This window comes from Melopsittacus undulatus, chromosome 4 (genome assembly GCF_012275295.1).
Source record: "Melopsittacus undulatus isolate bMelUnd1 chromosome 4, bMelUnd1.mat.Z, whole genome shotgun sequence".
In the NCBI taxonomy this organism is placed as follows: Eukaryota; Metazoa; Chordata; class Aves; order Psittaciformes; family Psittaculidae; genus Melopsittacus; species Melopsittacus undulatus.
Genome location: NC_047530.1, coordinates 6194423 through 6216493, shown reverse-complemented (window position 1 = coordinate 6216493; position 22071 = coordinate 6194423). Strand labels below are relative to the sequence as shown.

The 22071-nt window shown below is 43.7% G+C and overlaps 1 protein-coding gene across 1 annotated transcript in view; it reads right to left on the bottom strand.

Moving 5' to 3' along the window:
• LRP4 (LDL receptor related protein 4) overlaps window positions 1-22071 on the bottom strand; it is an 81775-nt gene that overhangs the window by 38577 nt on the left and 21127 nt on the right. Inside the window, exon 2 of the mRNA XM_034062340.1 lies at window positions 1660-1806. Coding sequence (XP_033918231.1) covers window positions 1660-1806 — 147 coding nt within the window. The remainder of the gene's footprint in view (window positions 1-1659; window positions 1807-22071) is intronic.

Here is a 22071-nt window from a genome sequence, read left to right as displayed (position 1 = left end):
GTTTCAGTGCCATAATAACTGGGCAAGATAGGAAGCAGCACAAACTATCACAAACCCACACTATAGAGTCGATCTAGTTCTCACAAGCTAACAATAATATCACGTATCACTCGTAAAGAGCAGCTACTCAGAGCAAGATTGAGCAGGCTTAGTGGAGTTAAGTGTTCCTAGGGCCCCTCCACTGCAACCTCATGTTTGTGTACTGAAGCCATGCACTTAACATTTCTATAGAGCCCTTAGCCCCATTGCCTAACTTCTATTTTTGCCCTTTTCTTTCCACTAAATTCCATTCAGAATGCTTCTGGCTGGCAGCTGAAAAAGTTCTCCTCTTTGCATTTATTCTACTACAAGGCAATATTTAAAAAGGCAGCTCATATTCTAGTCCATCCTCTTGAGTCACTTTTCTACTCTGTATAAATGCAGCTCTTTATCTCCCCTCCCATCTTGTCAACTCTACTGTCCCTCTCTATACACTCTAGCTTACCTCTTTCACTAAACTGCAGACCTACAGCACAAGTTGTACTCTTAATGAGATGTTTAAACATTCCCATCTTATACATGCTGTTTCCTAGACAGCTCCCTTTGCCTTGTTAGAAACAGTAAATTAAGGAAGGCAGAAATTAAATCCAGTTCCTGCATTCTCTGCCTCTACTATATATATCCTTTCCAACATCCAGTGCCTGAAAGTATCAGTAGATTGATCAGTTTGCTGCTACTCCCTAGTTTGTACAGCTTCCACACAAATCCATGTAGACCTGATTTTCTTAATGTATTAGGCATATACCATAACCACTGTACTGTGCGAGACCAAAAGGTTTCTCTCACCCAGGCCACAGCAAGAGACATGATGCAACAGCAGACAACAAGAGAGGAATGTAAGAACACAGCATGCAAGTAAACGTTCTTCCTCAGAAGCCAAAATCTGCCTCTATTTGTGATACAAACACTTCCCCAGCAAGAGGTGGCATACTCATCTTTAACAGCCCTCAGCAAACTTTACATCCATAAACTTGTCAGATTGCTTTCTGAGAATGTTTGAAATTCCAGAACCAATGTTTTGTGGGAAGGAGATCCACAGCTTAAGTGTGTGCTGTATGAATGAGCAACTCTGGGTAGCTTTGAACCATTGCCTGCTAGTTCTCACCTAGCTGGGCTCAACTACACAGATGCTGACACTATGCAAATACAGAGTAGCTGCAAAGCAGCAGATCCCAAGACCAGTGAATGTTGATGACCCTGCTTACTTTCCCTCCCATCCCAGGGCAGGCAGGACAAAAACTAGAATGTTACTTAAGAGGGCAGACACCCTTAATATACTTCTTCACACTGCTTATTTCTTTTCTGTTAATATTGATAGCAAACCCATGTAATTTAGTTCACTGGTAGTACTCTTGAAAGGGTGGGGAAAAAGAGGTACTTCTCTGTCCCTTCCCTCCCTCTAAAACATTTATGTCCAACAGCTGTCTAAAACGAGTTGCAAAAGGCAGAGTTGGGCTTTCACTGTGCTTTATGTCAGTGGACACTGGCTCTGTTAGACTCTGAGTCAAAAGCACATCAGCTACAGGCTTAAGCATTTTTCATGCAAAAACTATGATATGCCTATAAAACAGAGAAGCACCTGCAGAGAAGTTAAGGCAAACACAAGAATAGTATTCTTACTGCAGCCATCTTCGTCACTGTGGTCCCCACAGTCATTGTCTCCATCACACTGCCACTGAGCAGGGATGCACGTGCATTCACCAAAAGCACTGACAGCACATGTAAAATGATTCCGTCCACAGGAGCATTCGGTGCTACTTGTAACACCTGGAAAGGAACAGAGAATAAAAGGTATTTTAAGAGATCCATCTGTTTTAGGGTAAAGGCATTAGATACAAAGTTGACATCAGTTTTCCTCCATGTACAACCCATGTGTATGAACACGTACTCTATTGTAAAGGAAAACATTCACTCCCCTTGCACTGTTGAAACAGGACATCAAGTACTATGACAGCTTCCTGGAATAGGGCTGTTTGAAGGCAACTGCAAATAGCAGCCTGCCAAAAACAGACTTGGGAATCAGCTGAAAAATAACTCAGCACTGGTTACAATCAAACTCAAGGAATGCCAGGTATCAAACTCCCTTGTTAGTTTACAAACTCAGTCTTCTCCTAGTGCACGGTGTTTCTGATGCTCCACTTCGTTCTGATACTGCAACAGAAGACATAGCAAAGATTTCACTACACAGTCATCTGGGGTCTTCTCCAGACCCTGAACTTTGTACAAGTAAACCTTTTACATGTCACTGCTTTAGACATTTCAGACACCAGTGAAATCAAAACCAAGATAGAAATCTTACTTATCTGTAGTGATTCAACTGTGACATTACCCTGTGTATAACTGACAGTTCTGAAAGCAAAAGGGGAGTTTCAACTCTACAAACTGACCAAAAGAAAATGCACTCCAAATGTCAATATATAATCCAATAAGAACATTTTTTCCATCCTTAAAGGTAGCTTAAGGAGCTCCCAACCCTTTTTTGCCCTCTCCCAGCTCCAGAACACCACTCTGCACAGCTCTTGACTCTCAGCCCTGTGCAAAGAAAACTGTTATCCCACACATTTTCTTAATAAATCTCTGTCTGGATAGACAGAACAGGCTATAGCCCACCTCTCCAAAGGAAAAGGTCATGGCTGAACTTCTGTCTGGCATTAGCTGACTATATAATCAATATCACCGTTAAACAAATGATTAGTCTATCAATCAAAACTCCCTCAGGCTTGTCTGGGACTGGATTCTTTTTGCATGGTGCCTTCTTTCTGCAATTCAAACAAACCCAAAGCCCTCAGATTAAACAAGAGATCATAAGAAGTACAGAGGGTAGTTCTATAAACCCTGAACTATTTGCAGGCTTTCTCATCTCAGTTATGTCTAGTGTATCCATGATGAACCATGAACTGTAACAACCAAAGCACACACACGCAGAAAGGAAAAATTTTCTTACTTTCCATTCTAACTGAGAAAAGCAGTATCTGCAAACCCGCATGTAATTATTCCTCAGCTCTCTCAATAAGCAGAATGCCCCCCAGATAAGACATCCACTTGTGCAAGATAAGCTACAATTTAGGTTTAGAAGGGATACACTCCTTGCTTGAGGAAGAATTCCATCCTAAGTTTCCTCTGCAACAAAACTGGCTGAGGATTACTCTGTATGTCAGAGAAACTGGCTGACAGCTGGTGTAACAAGGGATAGAGGCAGGAAGAACATAAGGTGAATAAGGAACAGAAAGAAGGAATGGCAAATGAAAGAGGGCAGAGTGGTCAGATCCTCAATGGACTTACTGGGTATAGCCAGGACAAAGGCTGACTCAAAAAGACAGCAAGAAGGAGATGTAGAGCGAGAAGGCAAAAAAAGCAGCAGAGTCATCCCTAAGGAAAAGCAATGCATCATCTATGCAACATATCTTAACTATTACACATAGACACAAGGAAATTCAGAAGAACCACAAACCTCCCCCAAAATCAAACAGGTTTCTTCAAACTGGCAGCACAGGAAAATCAGGACAAACCACCTTCTGCTGTTACTCACCACTATTTAGAAAGGCAGTACTAACTGCACATTGTATCCAAGATAGCTGCTATTTAAATCCCCTTTTCCAAAGCAATTTTTCTACCAATGTCCTCAACATCACCCCAAAGCACTTATTCCTGCTACTTTAAGTTCAAATATTCCTTCCTGTTGGAGTACACCAAGATTATCATCATCCTCATTACCCTTAGAAAAAGTCAAATGCACGAGTACTAGTGACTGGCTCCACGATGACTTAGGGCAGTTTCACCAACAGGAAAGGATCAGACATCAAGGCAACTAATTCTTTAAGGGAATATATTTAATGATTTATTTCTGGATAAGGATAACTACAAGTTGGAGGGGAAAAGTAAGCATGAGCTATTTTAGCTCCTGAATAGCAGCACAGAGGTACAGCTCTGCAACAGCAGAGAAAGAATCAGTGCAGCTGTCTTAATCTGTAAACTGCAGCTTGATCTGCTGATTTGTCAAACATACTGTTATCTTCAAAAGCTGCTGCTGATATCAGGTTATAGGTATACACACACATATGTATTAAATCAGTTCTTCCTACTTCCCTAAAGTTGCTATGTTCAATCACCTCCATCTCTGGTTGTGTTTTACCATCCTATTGAAACTGCTGGAAGCTGAAGGATACATTGTGACCCAGATGCCAACCATCTCCATACACACCAGCCTGTATCTCTACTAAGCATACTTTGCTTAATCAGTCCAAATTATGAACTTTGTGATTCTGATGCTTTGTGATTTATGACCTTTAAGGCAACTAATCTTCTAGTCATTATAACGATGTATTTATATTATAAACCACAATTTGCCCTAGTCTTACACTTCGACAAGTAAAGCACATCATTGTGTGGAGAGCACACTAATTCCAACTTATGAATAGTATCAAAAGAAGCAATCCTGGATGACTAGTCTTTATTCAGTAAGACAAACAGGCTGAATGAAAGACTTCAATGTGGACAGTATTTCCCCCTTGGTGTCCCATGATTATTTCCCAGTGGTCAAATGATATTACCCTGTAACTATATCCGCAACAGCAGAGGAACAGGAAGGATAAAGATGAGAATCATGTTTCCTCCAACTCCCCCAAGCAGAAGTAAGTGCTCTTGGTGCGAGAAGTCTCAGTGGAAGACTTACTCTTTAATGGGGAGCCCTCGTTAAAAACAAGGAGTGTGAGACAAAAGACTGACCAAGTGTGCAAATAAACATCCAGTGTCACATTTCAATCCCAGTTAGTCAGGGGTACAGAACAGGATGGAAACCAGCACTTGCCGTTAACTGCACCAAAAATCAAAGCAGATGTGCCTACTGACACTTCTGCACATTCTTCTGGCGCAGGAACAATGAGAGTTACCTCTGGGCTTAGCCATGACAAGCAATTTTCATCAAACTGCAGGCTTGGACATTTTACCAACCTTCTATATTCAAAAATCATTTCACTTATGCAGAACATACCATTTTAACAATGTAATATATACCAAATACCCCAAAACTGAACAGAGTCATTGCCAGCCTGAGCTGACTCCACTCAACTTTCCTGGGCTCTCCTCATGCAACCACCAAACAAGTTTCCTACTCTCACTTGCCCATGTATACAAGCAACCAAAAAAGCATCTTCAGTGTCTGTAGCTAGTTCCCTCCAGATGCAAGAGCAGCAGGATCCAATATCCAAACAGTTTTCATAGCAAAGCATTATACAAACAGCCTCTGGATTTTAAAAACAGGAAGTCAGTCTAAACACAGGCCTCCTACTTAACATCTGCCATCACCTTAAATTTAGCATGCTATGCTCTGTTTCTTCAGATTCCTTCCAAATACCCTCCCCATCTCCATGTTTATCTGACAAAGGAAACGTTTCCTGAGCCAGGGTGGGCTCCCTCCTCCTTCCAATAAAAGATAGTTAGGATCTCTGTAATTTTATGCCTAAAGTTGGCAGAGCAGTTATGTCATTTCTGGCTGAAAAGCCAAAGTCAATAATCACCCTGTCATTTCGGCACATCAGGTTTTTTGAGGGGCTTAAGCTGTCACAGAAGAGCCCTGTATTTGCCATAGATTCACAGAAACATTGATATGACAAATGAAGCTTATTAAATAGACAGGGTAATTATCCAAACTGAACTCGGCAGCCTTTGTTTTGTTAGGGACAGCAGATTCCTAGGGAAGAGTGAAAACACTATTGCTTTTAAATCCCGATGACATGCTTTATTCCAAAAGTAGAGATGCTAATTCCTTTTTTTCCGTAATGACAGATGGCAGCTTTTAGCACTATTTTGTAGCAATTCAACATTTACAGGCTGTTGCTTCAACATGGAATCATGTAACAGCCCAGAATGGAAAAGACCTCACTCAAAACATCACCTGGTCCAACCTTTTGTGGGAAAGGAGCCTGGATGAGATAATCTAGCACCTTGCCCAGTCACATCTTGAGAACCTCCAGCAACGGGGACTCTAACATGTCCTTAAGGAGGTTGTTCTGCTCAGTGACTGATCTTACTATAGAGCATTTCTTTCTTCTGCTGAGATGAACACATTCCTGTTCTTCAGGGTCCATCAGCTCTGCTAGGCCCTGGCAACATTCCAGCAAAAGTCCCATAAGATAGCTGAAGTTTCCTCAAACAGATGTTGACTATGAAGACTGCATGAACAACTGCATGCCATGAACATCCTCCTGCCGTCTATGGTCAACACCATGGTGCCCTGCCACATTTTCCTTCTTTCCAGGAACCAAGATCTGATGACATAAGAGCCTCTCCTGCTCCACACCTCCCTGGTAGTTGCATCTTTTCCCTCTTTATCCCAACACAAAAATTCCTACTGTCATTTTTTAAAGCAGTGGCATTAAGTTGACAGACATCAGTTTGCCCGTGCCATCCTGCACCTCTACATGTGCCTGTAACAAAGAGCAGCATAGCTCTCCATGGCTAAGTATCCATTTCATTCCAGGAAAACAGCACCAATGGGTTTCAAAATCCCAGCACTATGGACGTATTTGGCATGATCTACAGTTGCAGACTGTTCAGCTCAGAATCAGAAACCTCTGGAAAAACCAATCATTCCTTTGGTCCAGGACTGAATCACACATGGATCTGGGTTCCTTTCACCTCCATGGGCAAGCACCTAAGTCAGCATTTCATGGCCTACAGAAGACATTCAATGGAAGTCGAAAATCTTCCTGCAACCTCAATATATGAGAGACACAACCAAAAAGATGATAGGACCAGTTTTACAACTGTAATCCTTCTATATAAAAATCCCTGGCAGAATACAGAAAGTGAAAATACAAATATCTGAGAGAGTGGCAAGGAGGAAAAACTCCAGAACTATGCAGAAAAACTGGCATAGGAATAATGGAATCAAAGGGAACATGAGAGAAAGTTAAATCCTAACAGTGACGGGTGTAAGGCTGTGATTTTTCTCCCCAGAGAAACAGGGGAAGGATCTCAGCAGAAGGTTTTTGAACAAATTTGGACTAAGCATCGGAATCTTGTGCCCTGGCTTCAACAGATGCGCTTCATTTCTTATTTGTGTACTTTAAGAACCCATGAGCATTTGACTGTTTATTCAGTGTTAAAATCAGGGAATTGTGCAGCACAGCCTTTAACAGTCTCTTTAACACCTTGCACTCCTGTTGTTAGAAGGTCTGTGTCAGACATCATTCTCCCTCGTTCTCCACTTCCAGGCCAGGTTCACTTTTGCATTCCCATCACATATACACCTTGATGAGGGCAGACCTTTAACACTGCAGATGGTTAGAAGATAGTACAGCTCATGTGTTTTCCTTCTTCATCCAGCACTTCCCCCAGTATTTCTATAGCAAAGCAGCTTTCTTTGCTTGCCTATCTTGAGGGAAAATGAAAATTTTGGATTCCTCTCTCTTACCCAAATAGCAGTTTCCACTGTAGGAAAGTACAGTTAATCCAGCTTTAGAAGAGGGATTTGCTGACCATTGTTTAAGCCCTGAGCTCCGCTGGCAGATACAGCAAAGGCAACATTACAGCATAACAGTCTGATGTCAGAAGGGGCACCACACACTGATAAAAGCCAAGTTTCCTCTTTTTGGAAGCATCCGTAGCAGTTCTGACTGGGTATCCTCACGGCCTCCAAGTATTTGATGCCTGCCTACAGTAAAATAACCTCCCTAGGAAAACCAAGCCAAAAGTTTGCAAAGCTTTTAACAGAACTGTTTCAGTTTTGTTTAAGGAAGAATGTGATAGAAGTAATGTTAAAAATAAATGAGTAAATAAGTAAATCCAAACAAAACACCAACAACCAGAGCAGAAAGGTCAGAGATATTACAGTGTTTTGGTGACTGAGTATTGTGTCTACTCTGGCAGTCTCCAAGTGGGAATGAAAGCTTCCCAGGCTCAGAAGTACTGCTCTCAGTCTGCAAATGCAGATACCTCTGTCCTGAACCAACTAAATACATGGCTGAATAAAGCTCTAGGGAGAAGCACACTACTAAGCACAGCCTTCAGTTAGAACCACAGAATCATAGAATAGTTAGGGTTGGAAAGGACCTCTAGATCATCTACCTCCAACCCCCCTACCATGGGCAGGGACACCTCACACTAAACCATGTCACCCAAGGCTCTGTCCAACCAGACCTTGAACACCACCAGGGATGGAAACATTCACAGCTTCCCTGGACAACCCATTCCAGTGCCTCACCACCCTCACAGTAAAGAACTTCTTCCTTATATCCAATCTAAACTTCCCCTGTTTAAGTTTGAACCCGTTACCCATTGTCCTATCACTACAGTTCCTGATGAAAAGTCCCTCTCCGGCATCCCTGTAGGCCCCCTTCAGATACTGGAAGGCTGCTATGAGGTCTCCACACAGCCTTCTCCAGGCTCAACAGCCCCAACTTTCTCAGGCTGTCAGTTCCCATGAGAAATTGAAAAACTATGAGATTTAGACCTGAAAAATGTTACACTTGATATGACCACAAGGAATAGGAAGCATAAGGAAGAGAAATTCCACAGGACATCTGCTAATTAGGACCTAAAGAAAATAAGTGAGCAATCAAAGTGCAAACTCATTGGTGGAGTAGTTGTATGCACAGGGTAGAGCAAGACTGGAACAGAAGGCATATTTTCAGGAACACTACATGGGTCAAGAGGTACAAGGTCTTTAAAAAGATGTTGTGGAGACCTCATAGCAGCCTTCCAGTATCTGAAGGGGGCCTACAAGGATGCCAGAGAGGGACTTTTCATTAGGGACTGTAGTGGGGTGATGGGCTTAAACAGGGGAGATTTAGTTTAGACATTAGGTAGAAGTTTTTCCCTGTGAGGGTGCTGAGGCGCAGTCAGAGGGTGCCCAGAGAAGCTGTGGCTGCCCCATCCCTGGCAGTGTTCAAGGCCAGGTTGGACACAGGGGCTTGGAGCAATCTGCTCCAGTGGAAGGTGTCCCTGCCCATGTCAGGGGGTTGGAACTGGATGGGCTTTAAGCTCCCTTCCAATCCAAACCATTCTATAATTCTACATTTGACTGTCCAAGGTGACCTCATCCTACAGCAGTAAAGACTATCCACCTCACTGAAAACCTCACCCTGCACCCAGGGAAAAGGAAAGCACGTGTACAAACAACTGTGGAAAAAGAAGGACTTGATTTGAACATAAAAAGACTCCCAAGGATCAAAAAGCAATTGTTACAGTTCCTTCTCCCAAATCCTACAAGTCATAAACACCTTGCAATAAACAATATGACTCTAACAGAGGTCTCTAGATACCCATCCTAACTCTATCCATACCTTCAACAGCCTTTGACAAAATCACTTCGTCCCCTGTAGAAGCAAGACTACTGTTACTACATCAGCACAGTGAATGAAGATTTTATGTTTAATGTGTTCTTCTACATACCCAGAGTCTTTGAACAGAAGGTGCAGCTGAAGGGACAGTATTATTGCCATGAAATCCTGGTCAAAACCCAATTCCAATTGGCTGGGTTACTAGCACACCCAGATCAAAAAGATCGGCTGAGGGACCATGAACAAAAGATAATGAGAAATGGCAGCAAGACACGCTGCAGGGGGTAAAGATGGCCAGTAGGTATCACATGGGTCAGCATTAGATCCAGTCCTATTAAATAACTTAATTAATGAGCTGAAAGAGAGAGCAAGTGTCATGTTCAAGGAGCCTGCAAATGATGCCAAAAGAAGAGATATTCTTCTACAGACACACAGAAGACAAAGAAATAATATAGAAGGGACCTTAGAAGATTAAAATTATGGGCAGGAAATTAAGATTCTATCTTTTAATTTTCTTTCTTTATTTAAATCTAGTGCATCTGGTGGAAAATAATTTGAAACAGATACTCAGATGCTAAGAAAAATCTGGGATGCAGCAATGCCTGGAGAATTCAAGGAGCAATAATAAAGGCAACTTAGCCATTACATTATGGCTTTACGTTATGACACAATATGGCAGCCCAAAAACAACTTTAGGCTAAATATGCATGTGTAACATTATGGAGGAAGAAAACACCTCCCTGTGCAGAGTTGGGGTGTAAGCCTGATATAGAGAAATTAAACAACATGTTCTAACAACAGCAGCAAACTGTTTATCAAAGGTGTGTTACAGCACTCTGCTCCCTTAGGACTTCAAACAGCTTCTGTTTGAAGCCTAAACCAATGTGGCACTTTTTTCCCCTGCTGAGTATTTAGTTCTTGCAATCAGACAATAGGCAATGACTGCCAAGTCTGTTGGGTTTGGTTTGGTTGCTTGTTTTTTCTGTATAGTACTTTTATTATCCCCTGTTTCCTGAGCAACCCTGCAGTTGCCTATAGAAGTAGTGCATAGTGGACAACACATGGAGTCCCTGGATAGAAACAGGAGCTTTCCAACCCCAAAGCATGTTAAGCACATCAAAATCTCAGCCCGAAGTCCCTGTCCAAAGGCAGGCAAGAGCTATCAGGTAGATGACAACTATTTTGAAGCAACTAAGGAATTCTATCAGGCGATAGAGAGGCCAGGTAAGAGAAAGTCATATCTGAGTGACTTTTCCCCCTGGTCCTCAATTCAGATCCCTACGCAGCTCTTTCCTGGTAGCGCCAGACCTACTTTGTAAGAAATGGTAAAACATTTCAGCTCTGGCTTCTGGATCTGTTGGTCTGAAGTGTGACCACACTGTGATGCTTTCAGCATATTTACCTGCCATTAAATGGCACATGTCCCACTTTCCTTAACTACAAGGTTCCCTCAAACATATGCAGCTGTCAGAGATGTCAGAAATGCAGGTTTTGTTCTGTAGCTCTGCACGCCTGCCAATCACTGCTGCCAGCCAAGAAACCAAGCACCGTATCAGCCTGCTTCAGGTGTCATGTCCAATGTCAACAGAAATAGACATCTTCTACAAAGGGCTTTGAGCCTTTCAAACAATCGCAATTTAAGATGATGTTTCTCCTGTTCTCCCTACAAGTGTGTTCAAAAATATCAGATAGTGGGAGCTTCTGTTTTCATCTTCACAAACTCCTGGTAAAACAAAGACCACAAAAAGTCAGGAGCTGCATTATACCATTCCTGACATCCTGCTTCTCATCTCCAAGGCCCTGCTTGAAAAGATTCAGCATCCTAAACCCTTTTAACCCATGTATTTACATTTTTTCTGTGGACTAACTAAGTTTTCCTACATTTGAACTTGGATCCCAATGGAACAAGAGCATTGTGCTTCCTACCTTGTGAAACATTCCTCCTTTTACTGTTAGAAGCATCCCTTCAGCCTTGGCATTTCATTATCTGTGGATACTCTCTCTAAGGCAGAGAGGATTTCATCCCTATTTTATTATGAAGTGCAGAGTGATACCTCAAGGATGCCATCGAGAAACACACTTTGTTGATTTTAGCCTGGAGTGGCGTTTCCTTAGGTAGCTGCAAGCTCCTGTGCAACTGCATGTCAACAGAGAACTGCAATGAAGAATCCAAGGTACAGATAAGAAGTGTTCACCCACAGCACTAAATTACTTGTCCTGCAGGACTATTGTACTCAAGCACATTAAAAAGAAAGGAAATAGCACTCAGAAACAGACAACAATAAAAGGTTGCTGCTGCATAACATCATTCAGAAATACCATCATCTGCTGTAGACCAGCGGGGGAATGTTTAGCTGAACCACCACAGCCTGGCAGCCAGAGCTACGTGACTCAAACCCTTTCACACACTAGACAAACACTTTAAAATACTACCTTAAGCCTACATCATGCTTTGCAAGAGTTAGTCACCTCAGCAACATGAGACACACAACTTTCCATTGCTTTCACTGGGTATTTTTTCACAACCACACACTAACTACCTCTATCCTTTCCTGTCCCATAAGGGTTGTGAGCAATTTACTTCTCGTTTGTCATGAATCATACAGCACAGCAGACACTAAAATGGAGAAAATACTGGCACAACAGCAGAAATGTTACCAGGAGATGTTCACAATGCCAGACAATTGCCCACTGCCAGCTCGAGAAGTATCCTGCTGTTTGAAAGAGGTAATCCATAGGAAGAAGATACTTCTGATATATTTCACCTGTTGTAGACACCGAAGAGTTTGACTAGCACGACAGCGCTTGAGAAGGGAGCTTGCTGAGCGCTCAGAAATCCTTCTACTATTATCAAAGCCATGGAGATAAGCTACATTGATCAAGACAAGTGGTGGAGTTGGTTTTCCCGGTTACAGGGCAGAAAACATTGGTATTTTAAATGCCAAAGGCTTTCCTTTAACTTTTGAATTGATTCACAGATTGATTTCTCTCATCCTTCTCTTCTGCAAATAAATTGAACCAAGGAAACAAAGGGAGCACAGGGACATAAAAAGCTCTACTGGCATCTGCTGCAGAATACAAGGAATGATCCAAAAGGAAAAAAATCTAAGCACTTTCTATTCTTATGGATCTCAGAGGATGCTTCTGTGATAGCAGCTGCTGTATAAATCTGGGGCAGCTGTGTGATCCATATCCACATTTCTCAAATTTTGGACAACCAATGTGCACTTACTGCTCTAAAGGCAAAGCACCACTTTATACAAATGCTGCCATGTACAGCCTTCAGAAGGAAGATTTGGGCAGAGCAGGCTCTCACCAAGACCCCAGTAACAGACCCATGCCCTTGCTGCTACAGACAGTGAGAAAGGTCTGTTTCATTCACTGTGCCCCTCAAGTGTACCGTAGATCTACTCAAGTTAGCTTTAAACTGCCTAACTTGGGGTTTGCTGGTGACAGATCACAAAGAGCAGCAATCCACCTGCAAGAGTCAGCAAAAGCAGCAGAGTAAATACTTGAAGCAATTATCCTACCTTAAATACCTCAGCTAGAGGAGCAGCCAAGGTTTACTACAGTTACAGCAAGAGTATGTTCTATCACTTCGGAGGAGCAACCTGGAAGAATGAGAACTTCAGAGCTGTTTCAGAACCTTTGAAATCCTTCACTGCAGGGAGATGAACACAAACAGCCTACAACAAAACCAGCTTGGTGTCTGTCACTCACACCAGCAACATGAGAAAGCAAAAGTCTCGTTTGCATCCGTGCATTCCTCCCTCTTGTACTTCACTTCCTATAGTTTAAGTAACCCAAGTATTAGCTTTTAAGGCAAACAAACTTGTGGTGCTTTTCTACCATTCTACTATTCACTGTTTCTGCTCCCATCCCTGTCATATCCTCTTCCAAGCTGCATCTTTGGGATTTTATTGAATCCTTGCTTAACAGCTGAGACAGACATAGCTGTCATCTCACTGTGCATGGACTAAACTTGACCCAACCTAACCCAACCTGACCCAAGCTAAAAAGCAAGGAAAGAGCCCACTAAGTTTTCAGTTTCATAGAGGACAGCCATACATCTTCCTGCCCGCATGTACTCTTGAACAGTAATGCCCTCCAACTCTGGCAGATGCTACTGAAGAACCAGTTACAGGTCACAGCATTAAGGCAAGCTGAAATTAATGCCCATTTATGTTAATCTACTGTCTGTAAACTGCCTTGGTTTAATTGCAGTTTCACAAGAAACTAAGCTGGCTTGGGATGGAGGGGAAAGGAGAACAGAGTGCTCAAAGGAGGACAGCTAAGAGGAGGAAGCACTGTTGCCATCTTTTCTTGAAAAGTAGTGCTCAGTGGCTTTAGGGAACCAAGAAAAACTCAAAGTGGTATTTTCCAGTCTGGGCTGCAGGAATTAAAGCCTGGTAAACGTCCTTGGGAAAATTCAGAAGACAAAGGATCCTACCCAGCCACCTCCTTACCACAGATTCTCTAAGAAATTGGCTCCTTTCTCTTTAGATTCAGAAGCTTCTTTTTAGCTTCCCCTCCCACATCACTTATGATCTTTGTTAACTACTGCACCAGTGCTTGTCCAGTGCTCTCTGGATTTACCAAGCACCCATAACCCTGCTCACAACACATTCAGAAGGCATTTCTGACCTGGACTTTGAGGTTCACCCTGCATTGCCTCTCTGAAATACACTATGTAAGTCTATCCCACAGGAAATTACCAACCAGCTCCTTTCATCTTTAAGATGCTCTAGGCAGTGGACCAGTTGTCAGGACATTCTGCTCTTCAGAACATATGCCCCACATTCCTCCAAAACTAGAACCCAGACCATTCTTATGTTCATTTAACGTATTCAAGACAAAAGCCAAGTTCCTCTCTCTTGATCAGTCCCAGAACACATCAACATGGATAATTATACACCCCTGCAAGCATTGTAAAGACCTCCCTCTCAGGGAACCTGATGTTCTAACTGGACTGCAGTTGTTCAGGCACACAGTATAAGGGGATGAGTTCTGCCTGCAAAAAAAGCCCATTTTGGCTTTGTGGGCTGCAGTCAGATTCTTCCCATCATTATGGCACAACACAGAAAAGGCCAGGTCCCCGGGCAAGACAGAGACTGTTCTCTTACAGGGTCATTTTCATGAGTTTATTTTGGTCTTCTCTAAAGAGGCCATCATGTTAGTGGTGCAGCATCTGAGCTTTGTAGCTTTCCAGCTCTCTGCCACACAAGAGACTGGGAAGCCAACCACAACAGCTCTGCTTAGCAGAGGAGTTCTCTAGGGAAGGGATAGGATACACAGTGCGGTTTTGTGGCAATAAGGAGGCAGAAGCTCATTTATGCAATCCCACAGGCAGGAGGACTTCAAAAGCACAAGCCACAAGATAAATGGAGCTATCTTGGGACAAAGAGAGCTGTTCTGTATGTCCTTTTCTACAAAATAACCCCACACATGATATTATGTTGCCCTCAGAGGATGAGCAGCAAAGGGGCAATTATTAACTGGCCAGACTGAGCTGGAAGAACAGGGCTGGGTTTGGCAAAGACAGAGGTACCACACAACCACAGAGACATCACAGCAACTCTGCTGCCTACCAGAGACCTGGATTAACTCAAAAGTAAGGAAGAAACCTTTACCAGTAACAATTCTTAATATATATACACACACGCGATATATATACACACATGCACTCAAAAACACAAGCTTAATGCAAATATGCTTTATGGGCTCAGACAGGATAAGGTCTTTCCAATAGACCTGCCAACAGGAAAAACAAGAACATTAGTGTTGGGGTTACTGGAGGGCAGCTCTGGTGCACATCAGCCCCTATTCAGCCCACCCACATTGGTTTGCTTTCTAGGCAGCTCCCAAAGTACCAACCTACACCTCCCACAGCACCTGGATTTCAAACTCCTTTGCAACACTTAGACAGTGGTCACAAAACTCTTCCTCTGCTCCAACTGAAAGTCTCAGGTGCTGCCTCCGCAAACCCATAAATTCATTCATACTCACACCCCAGAAAAGATTAACCACAGTGAAAAGCACCAGAAGATGCCTTAGAGCCAATGTCAAACTCTTCACGTTGGGTTGCCCCTTCACCTTCAGTGAAATAACAGCAACAGCACTGAGGCTGGGGGAGGAAGATGCACAAAAACCCAAATGGCCTAATTATGGAACCACATCTATGCAGGTGTGTGTGTGGCCTCTACTACTACAGCATCAGAGTGCTGCCTTCTACTAGTGAACAATTTCAACACCTCTTAAGAGCTGGGAAATACTATCTTAAATTCAGAAAACAGAAGCCCAAAAGTACAGATCTGTGAGTATTTGGGTACCCAAGTCACCTAAAATCAACAGAAAATAAGACATTTAACTATCATCACACATCTGGCCAAAGAGATTTAGGCCTGACTCTCAGTATTACCAAGCACTCATACCTCCCACCGCAAGCACTCTTCATGCTTGAAACCTGAGCCTGAAGTGACTTCCCAAAGAGCTTGTGGCCAAACTGAGAAATTAACACAGATCCTACCTGGTCCCAGTCCCCTTCTTAACCAGGGCACAATCTGCTCTGCCCAGCCTCGATCCTTACCCCAGAGAGCTCATTACAACAAACTGGCAGGAAATCAAAGTCGCTGTTGCACAAAGGTGGAAGGATTTACACACGCTGCTTGGGAAGTCACACTAACACCTCCTCCCGCTCCACTTCGCTGCTCTGCTCCCCGACCAAAATGAAGTGGATCCAAATCCTGCTTTCCCCCCCCCCCCAAAAAAAAAGGTCAGAACCAGGCTCCTGAGACCCTCCTGGGGTTCCCAAGTTCCTGTATTAGCCTTATAATCATTAAAAGGCCAACATCAAGGGAAGTCCAGTCCAGAGGCCACCGTTGACCTAATAAACACTGGAATTAGATTTCTTCCCAGTGAAGAGGCTGCCCGCCTGATGGCACAAAGCCAACGTTTAAATGCTACTGTTGCTCAGAGCCCTGAATTAGTTTTGGATCTGGGGAGTTTGCCTTGAGCTACAGCCAAGAGAAACATAGGAACTGGAGGGAAATTTGTTAAACGTTAACAGAGCTGCAGGAAGGGACTACCTCAGGGTTAGTAGGTGGCAGGGAGGAAGGAAGGGAAGCCACAAACAAACAGAAGAAAAGAGAAATAAGAAGCAAGACATGGGAAGAGAGCAACGAGCAAGATGATTTTTGTGCATTCCAACCCCCCACATAGTGAAAAGCAGGGTTTTTAGGCCCTACTTGCTCATGGGGTTTTACAGTGGTTCTCATCTACTTTTCTCTCAACGCCTGACTCATTCGCTGTGTCAATGCTGAGTTACCATGAAACTGGACTCTTATCCTTGGTCAGCCAAGAGCAGACAGATATTTCCAGCCTCCTTGGCTGGGATCTCAACAGCTCCCATGTTCTCAGAGGGAGTGGTACAAAGCTGCCTGTGGGAGCAGCTCTTGCAGCAGGCTCTCTTTTCATGAAGAGGATGCAGTCAAAACAGTGCAAGACCCTGCCTGTTGATGCTGTTCTCCATTCTACTGATGATCTGTAGGGACTCAACACAATGCCATTCTTGCCTTGAATACTCACTCAATCTAATACAAATGTTTATACAGAGAGAGTTTAAAGATACACCCATTTTGACATGTTTTTCTTCCTCTCCTTTTCTCAGTAGGAAGCAGGTGAACATGAAGACTCCACAACTTGACAGTTGTTTTCCTATGAAGCAAAGCCAGCGATAGCACAGCCTACACTGGTAGCTTCCAATGGAAAAGATGCAGGACATGCAAAGGAAGGGAGCATCTTGCATTGCAGAAAGTTCCTATGACAATGTGACCCACTCAGTGACTGAGGAAAAGGCTGTGGATGTTGTCTGCCCAGACTTCAGTAAAGCCTTTGACACCACTCTTCCACAGCATTTTCCAGGAGAAACTGGCTGCTTATGGCTTGGACAGTGTACTCTTTGCTGCATGAAAAACTGTTTGGATGACTGAGCCTGAACAGTGGTGGTGAACGGAGTGAAATCCAGCTGGCAGCAGGTCACAAGTGGTGCTCCCCAGGGCTCAACACTTCTGTTTAATATCTTTACTGATGATCTGGATGCAGGGATTGAGTGCAAACCCTCAGTAAGCTTGCAGGTAACAGCAAGCTGCAAGCAGTGTTGATGTGCTGGAGGGTAGGAAGGCTCAGCAGAGGGATCTGGACAGGCTGGATTGATGGGCTGAAGCCAACTGTATGAGGTTTAACAAAGCAAAGCTCCACGTCCTGCACTTAGGTCACAACAACCCCATGCAATGCTACAGGTTTGGGGAAGAGCTGCTGGAAAGCTGCCTGATGGAAAAAGACCTGAGGGTGTTGGTCAGAAGCCAGCTGAACAAGGGCCAGCTTGTGCCCAGGTGGCTGAGAAAGCCAACAGCACCCTGGCTTGTATCAGAAATCATGTTGTATCAGGGCCAGGGCAGTGATTGTGCCCCTGTATCAGCACTGGTGAGGCTGCACCTTGAACCCTGCGTTCAGTTCTGGGCCCCTCACTACAAGAAAGACATTGAGGTGCTGGAGTGGGTCCAGAGAAGGGCAGTGGAGCTGGTCAAGGGTGTGGAGAATGAGTTTTATGAGGAGTGGCTGAGGGAACTGGGGGGTTTAGTCTGGAGAAGAGAAGGCTCAGAGGGAACCTTTTTGCTCTCTACAACTGCCTCAAAGGAGGTTGTAGTGAGGTGGGGGTCAGACTCTTCTTCCAGGTAACAACTGATAGAACAAGAGGTAACAGCCTCAAGCTGCACCAGGGAGGTTTAGATTGGATATTAGGGAAAATTCCTTCACCAAAAGGGTCATCAAGCATTGGAGCAGGCTGCCCAGGGAAGGGGTTCAGTCACCATCCCTGGAGGCATTTAAAGGATGTGTAGATGTGGCACTTGAGCACATGGTTTAGCAGTGGACTTGGCAGTGCTGGGGTAACAGTTGAAATCAAAGATCTTCCGGGTCTTTTCCAACCTAAACAATTCTATGATTCTATGAACTAGAAGGAATGAGGATCTATAGACAGCAATAAGCAATCCCTCTGTCACCTTCCCAGAACCCACAGAGGACCTTTGTTTGCACCAACTGAATCTCCACTCTTTCCACCTCTCGCACATGTGCACAGGTGCCGTAGAAAAGGATAAAACAACTGGAAAGCACACTCATTAAAGATCTTCTATGCCATCCTTTAATGTGTCACACTTGAAGCTGAACACTGCTGGGGGGCAAGAGCATTTGCCCCCCCTCCCAATCTGCCACCACAACACAGAGACGCCTTTCAAAGCTTGAAGAGTCTATTTGAATAAACCATCTGTGCTACTTGACAGAAGAAACAAGCTACAAACATGGTATTAAAGAAGCAAGAGAATGAGCAGAGGGCATTCAACCATGTCCAGACATTAAATCAGCTGAATAAAAAACTGGTTAAAGAAAACCAGAAGTACCACAACATGGACTTTTTCCCCCCCACACCTGAAGTGAAACCAATATGTAGAGTTTTCACTCATAGAAAGGGGTCTCTAAGCATCTTGAAATTCCATCTCATCCCTGCTGGATAATGCATGTCCAAGCTGTCAGTCCACTTTCAATCAGTCCCCAAGTTCAGCTGAACTACAGCTTTGTCCTCACACAGACTACAGCACTCCTTCAAATACTTACCTCTGTTTTTCTGTTATATCCACCACAGGTATATTCATATTTCTACCAAGTTCATTTGCATCCATCCCCAGAGAGTCTATGGAACTTTAGAGGTCTCTTCACAGATTATCACATTCAGGATTGCACATTAAGTGAGGCAGATATGGCCATGAGCTGCTAAAATCTGCAAAACTATTACGATACAGCCTAAATTTCAGCAAATCCCCACACAACCTCTCCACAAACAATATCCCCAAACTTATTTTCATTCTTCCAACACTTGTCTTCCATGAGATCCAGAGTGTTTACAGGTCTCCTGCTGTGCACGTAACTCCTTTCCCAAATGACATGAGTCCTCTCCCAGGCCAACATGTAAACAGGAGCAATGCTGACTCCAGTGAGCATCCTTCTCCCCCCTCAGCTTCCTAAAGGGTTAAGGCCCAGTTATCACATGCTGGTAGGCTGACAGCTTTATGCCTGCAATGTCTATGTGGGTTTCAGACTCTCCCTTTAATCAGGTTCCATTGCAATTAATCAGTGGGTTTCTTTATAAGAAGGAAAATAATAATAATAAGAAACGGCGAGCACTCTATTCAGCCCAATTCAATCTGTGCAGCCAAATCTCATGACCAGCTGGAATGCCCCTTTCCCAGCCTGCCCAGCAGGATGCCCAAGGATGGCGTGTGAACGTTTCTCTCTGCTCTTGCTCCAGCGTTAAAATGAACAATAGTCCCTGCCAGTGTCATTCTTCAGCAATTCATCTCTTCCTGTCGCCAGACTCTTTCGTTCCTTCTTGCCCCTTCCACCTTTTTTGTATGAAAAACAACAGCAGATAGGCAGCAATATAATAAAATAAAATTGTATTTACTTGGGAGATTTGAGGGAAGGGGCAAGAAGGGGGTGAAGGAGAAGAACAGCCTTTACCCCCCTCCTGCAATGAAGACACAGAAGAGGAGCGTTCTCAGGCCCCAGCTGACCTGCACTGCTCCATGCCTGGTTTCCCTGCTGCAAGGAGCATCGAGTTTGCCAGGGGAGCTGCAGGGAGGACAGGGCCCTTTTCTTCTGGAGGATGTTGGAACTGTAATTACAGAGAGGTAGTTTCCGGGGGGAAGTTAACATGGATCTCAACTCATGTTCCCTGTGTTTTTCATGAGCGGACCTGTGGCCTTTACTTGACTTTCTCATTCACCAGGGAATGAGTCAAAAGAGGCTGAAAGAAGCCACAAACACAGTGTTATAAGACTTGGATCTCCTGTTCCTGAAGAAGCAGAAACAGGAGGGAAATGGTTCTATAGTATATGCATATAAACACACATATACTCCCCAACAGAGCAGGAAACATATCAGTGTAAAACATTAAGACAATTGAATGGTTCATGAAGAACAGGTTAACCACAAAGGGGTCAGTAACCAGCATGCAAAGAGACACATCATGACTCCCCAACATCAGCTCTCTCCATTGAAGGGAGGTGAAGGACCAGGTCCAGTGTTGCAGACCCTGGAAGGCTTTAGTAAATTTACTTTTACAGGTGTGAATTTAAAAGGGTTGTTTCCTGGAATGCAGAACTAAGCAACGGTCTGGGAAAGACTGTACCTCATACAGCATGTTTCAGAAGGAAATAACTCCAGCTGCTATTGATTACACAGGACATTTAGGATCTATTATAAGCAAGTTAAAAAAAGCTTTAATGAAATCCCAGAATTGAATTCACCTGCACAGCTTTTAAACAGGCTCCTTTTGCGCTTTACGACACCACAAAACCTTCACATTACTTGCAGCACAAAGTCCTGAATGGAATGTAAAATCATTACATGGCATGCATCACTACAACAGTCAAGCAGTCCATAAACACAGCTTCATTTGTCTTCACATCTCACTGCTGTGAATGGTTTCATCAGCTCCACTTTACAGATCTCAGGCAGCCATAGTCCCAGGACAGAAACCTCTGCCCCTGGGTATCCAACCTGAAGAGCCAAGGCAGGGTTTGCAGAAGTGCTGGATGCTCATAGAACACAACAGAAGGGAAGTGGAACAACACAGGTGGCACAGAATTAAAATCCTGCATCAAATAGGTCAGCCTCAGGCCTCTCAAACTTGCAAATCCCTTCTTTCCCTAAGAGAAAGGACAAGCAACAGAGAATGACCTGAAAAACACAAGCTGTTTTGTGGGTGCTACACACCGAAGTGGACACTACAGAGAAGTGGGACTCAGAAGCAAGAGCAACTGGCTAGATGAAGGAAACGAGTGTAAGGCAGAATAACCCATCTCATAACTGCTCCTTCCACCTGCCCACATTCCCTTATGCCTTTTCCATCACTCTTACAAGCTTTCCTACTTCCACAATCCCATTCTCTTTTGCTACTCTTTCCTCCTAACTTTTCCTTTTTACCTCCACACAAACACCCAGAAATTCAAATCTGATCCAAATCACCCAGTCACCTTTCTTTCTCTTCCCACTGAGTACACATACCCAGATGCAAGCTGCTAGCAAAAGAGAAGCAAAATGATCCAGATGGAAAAGAACTAGCAAAAAGTTAACCCTTCAAAACTGCCTGGAAGAATCTGAACAGGAAATCAGGTTGTATTATTTATTCAGCATTTGGCATCCCTGGATTGTTATTTGGCATCAGCTGGACTGTTCTTTCATACCTGCTTTACAGCCTTGTGGGATGGGACTCAGCTCCATAAGGGACTCTGTGTTATTTCTTGCACACAAAACCATCTTCAATACTCATTATATCACACAGAAATAGCCCGTAGAGCCAGTAGAAGTAGCTGCCTCCTCCTCCTCCTCCTCACAGCCTGTAGGCCAGCAAGGGAACACTCCATCCAGAAGGCAGCTGCTCAGAAAGCATTATGTAGGCAAGAGCTCCTGGAGCAGAGCTTCTGTTCAACTCAAGCCTACACTGGATAGTTGATCCTTCCCAGCATGGGAGGTTTAACAAACATTCTCAAGCTTTTCCACACTATGGCAGGATTTTAAACACGGGGAAAAAAGGAGGCAGGGGAGAGAGGTCACTTTCTCTCTATCCTTATGCTCCAACCTCACTGAATCATTTCTAACTGAAGCTTCACAGACAGCTTTAAGCAGAAACTCTTCT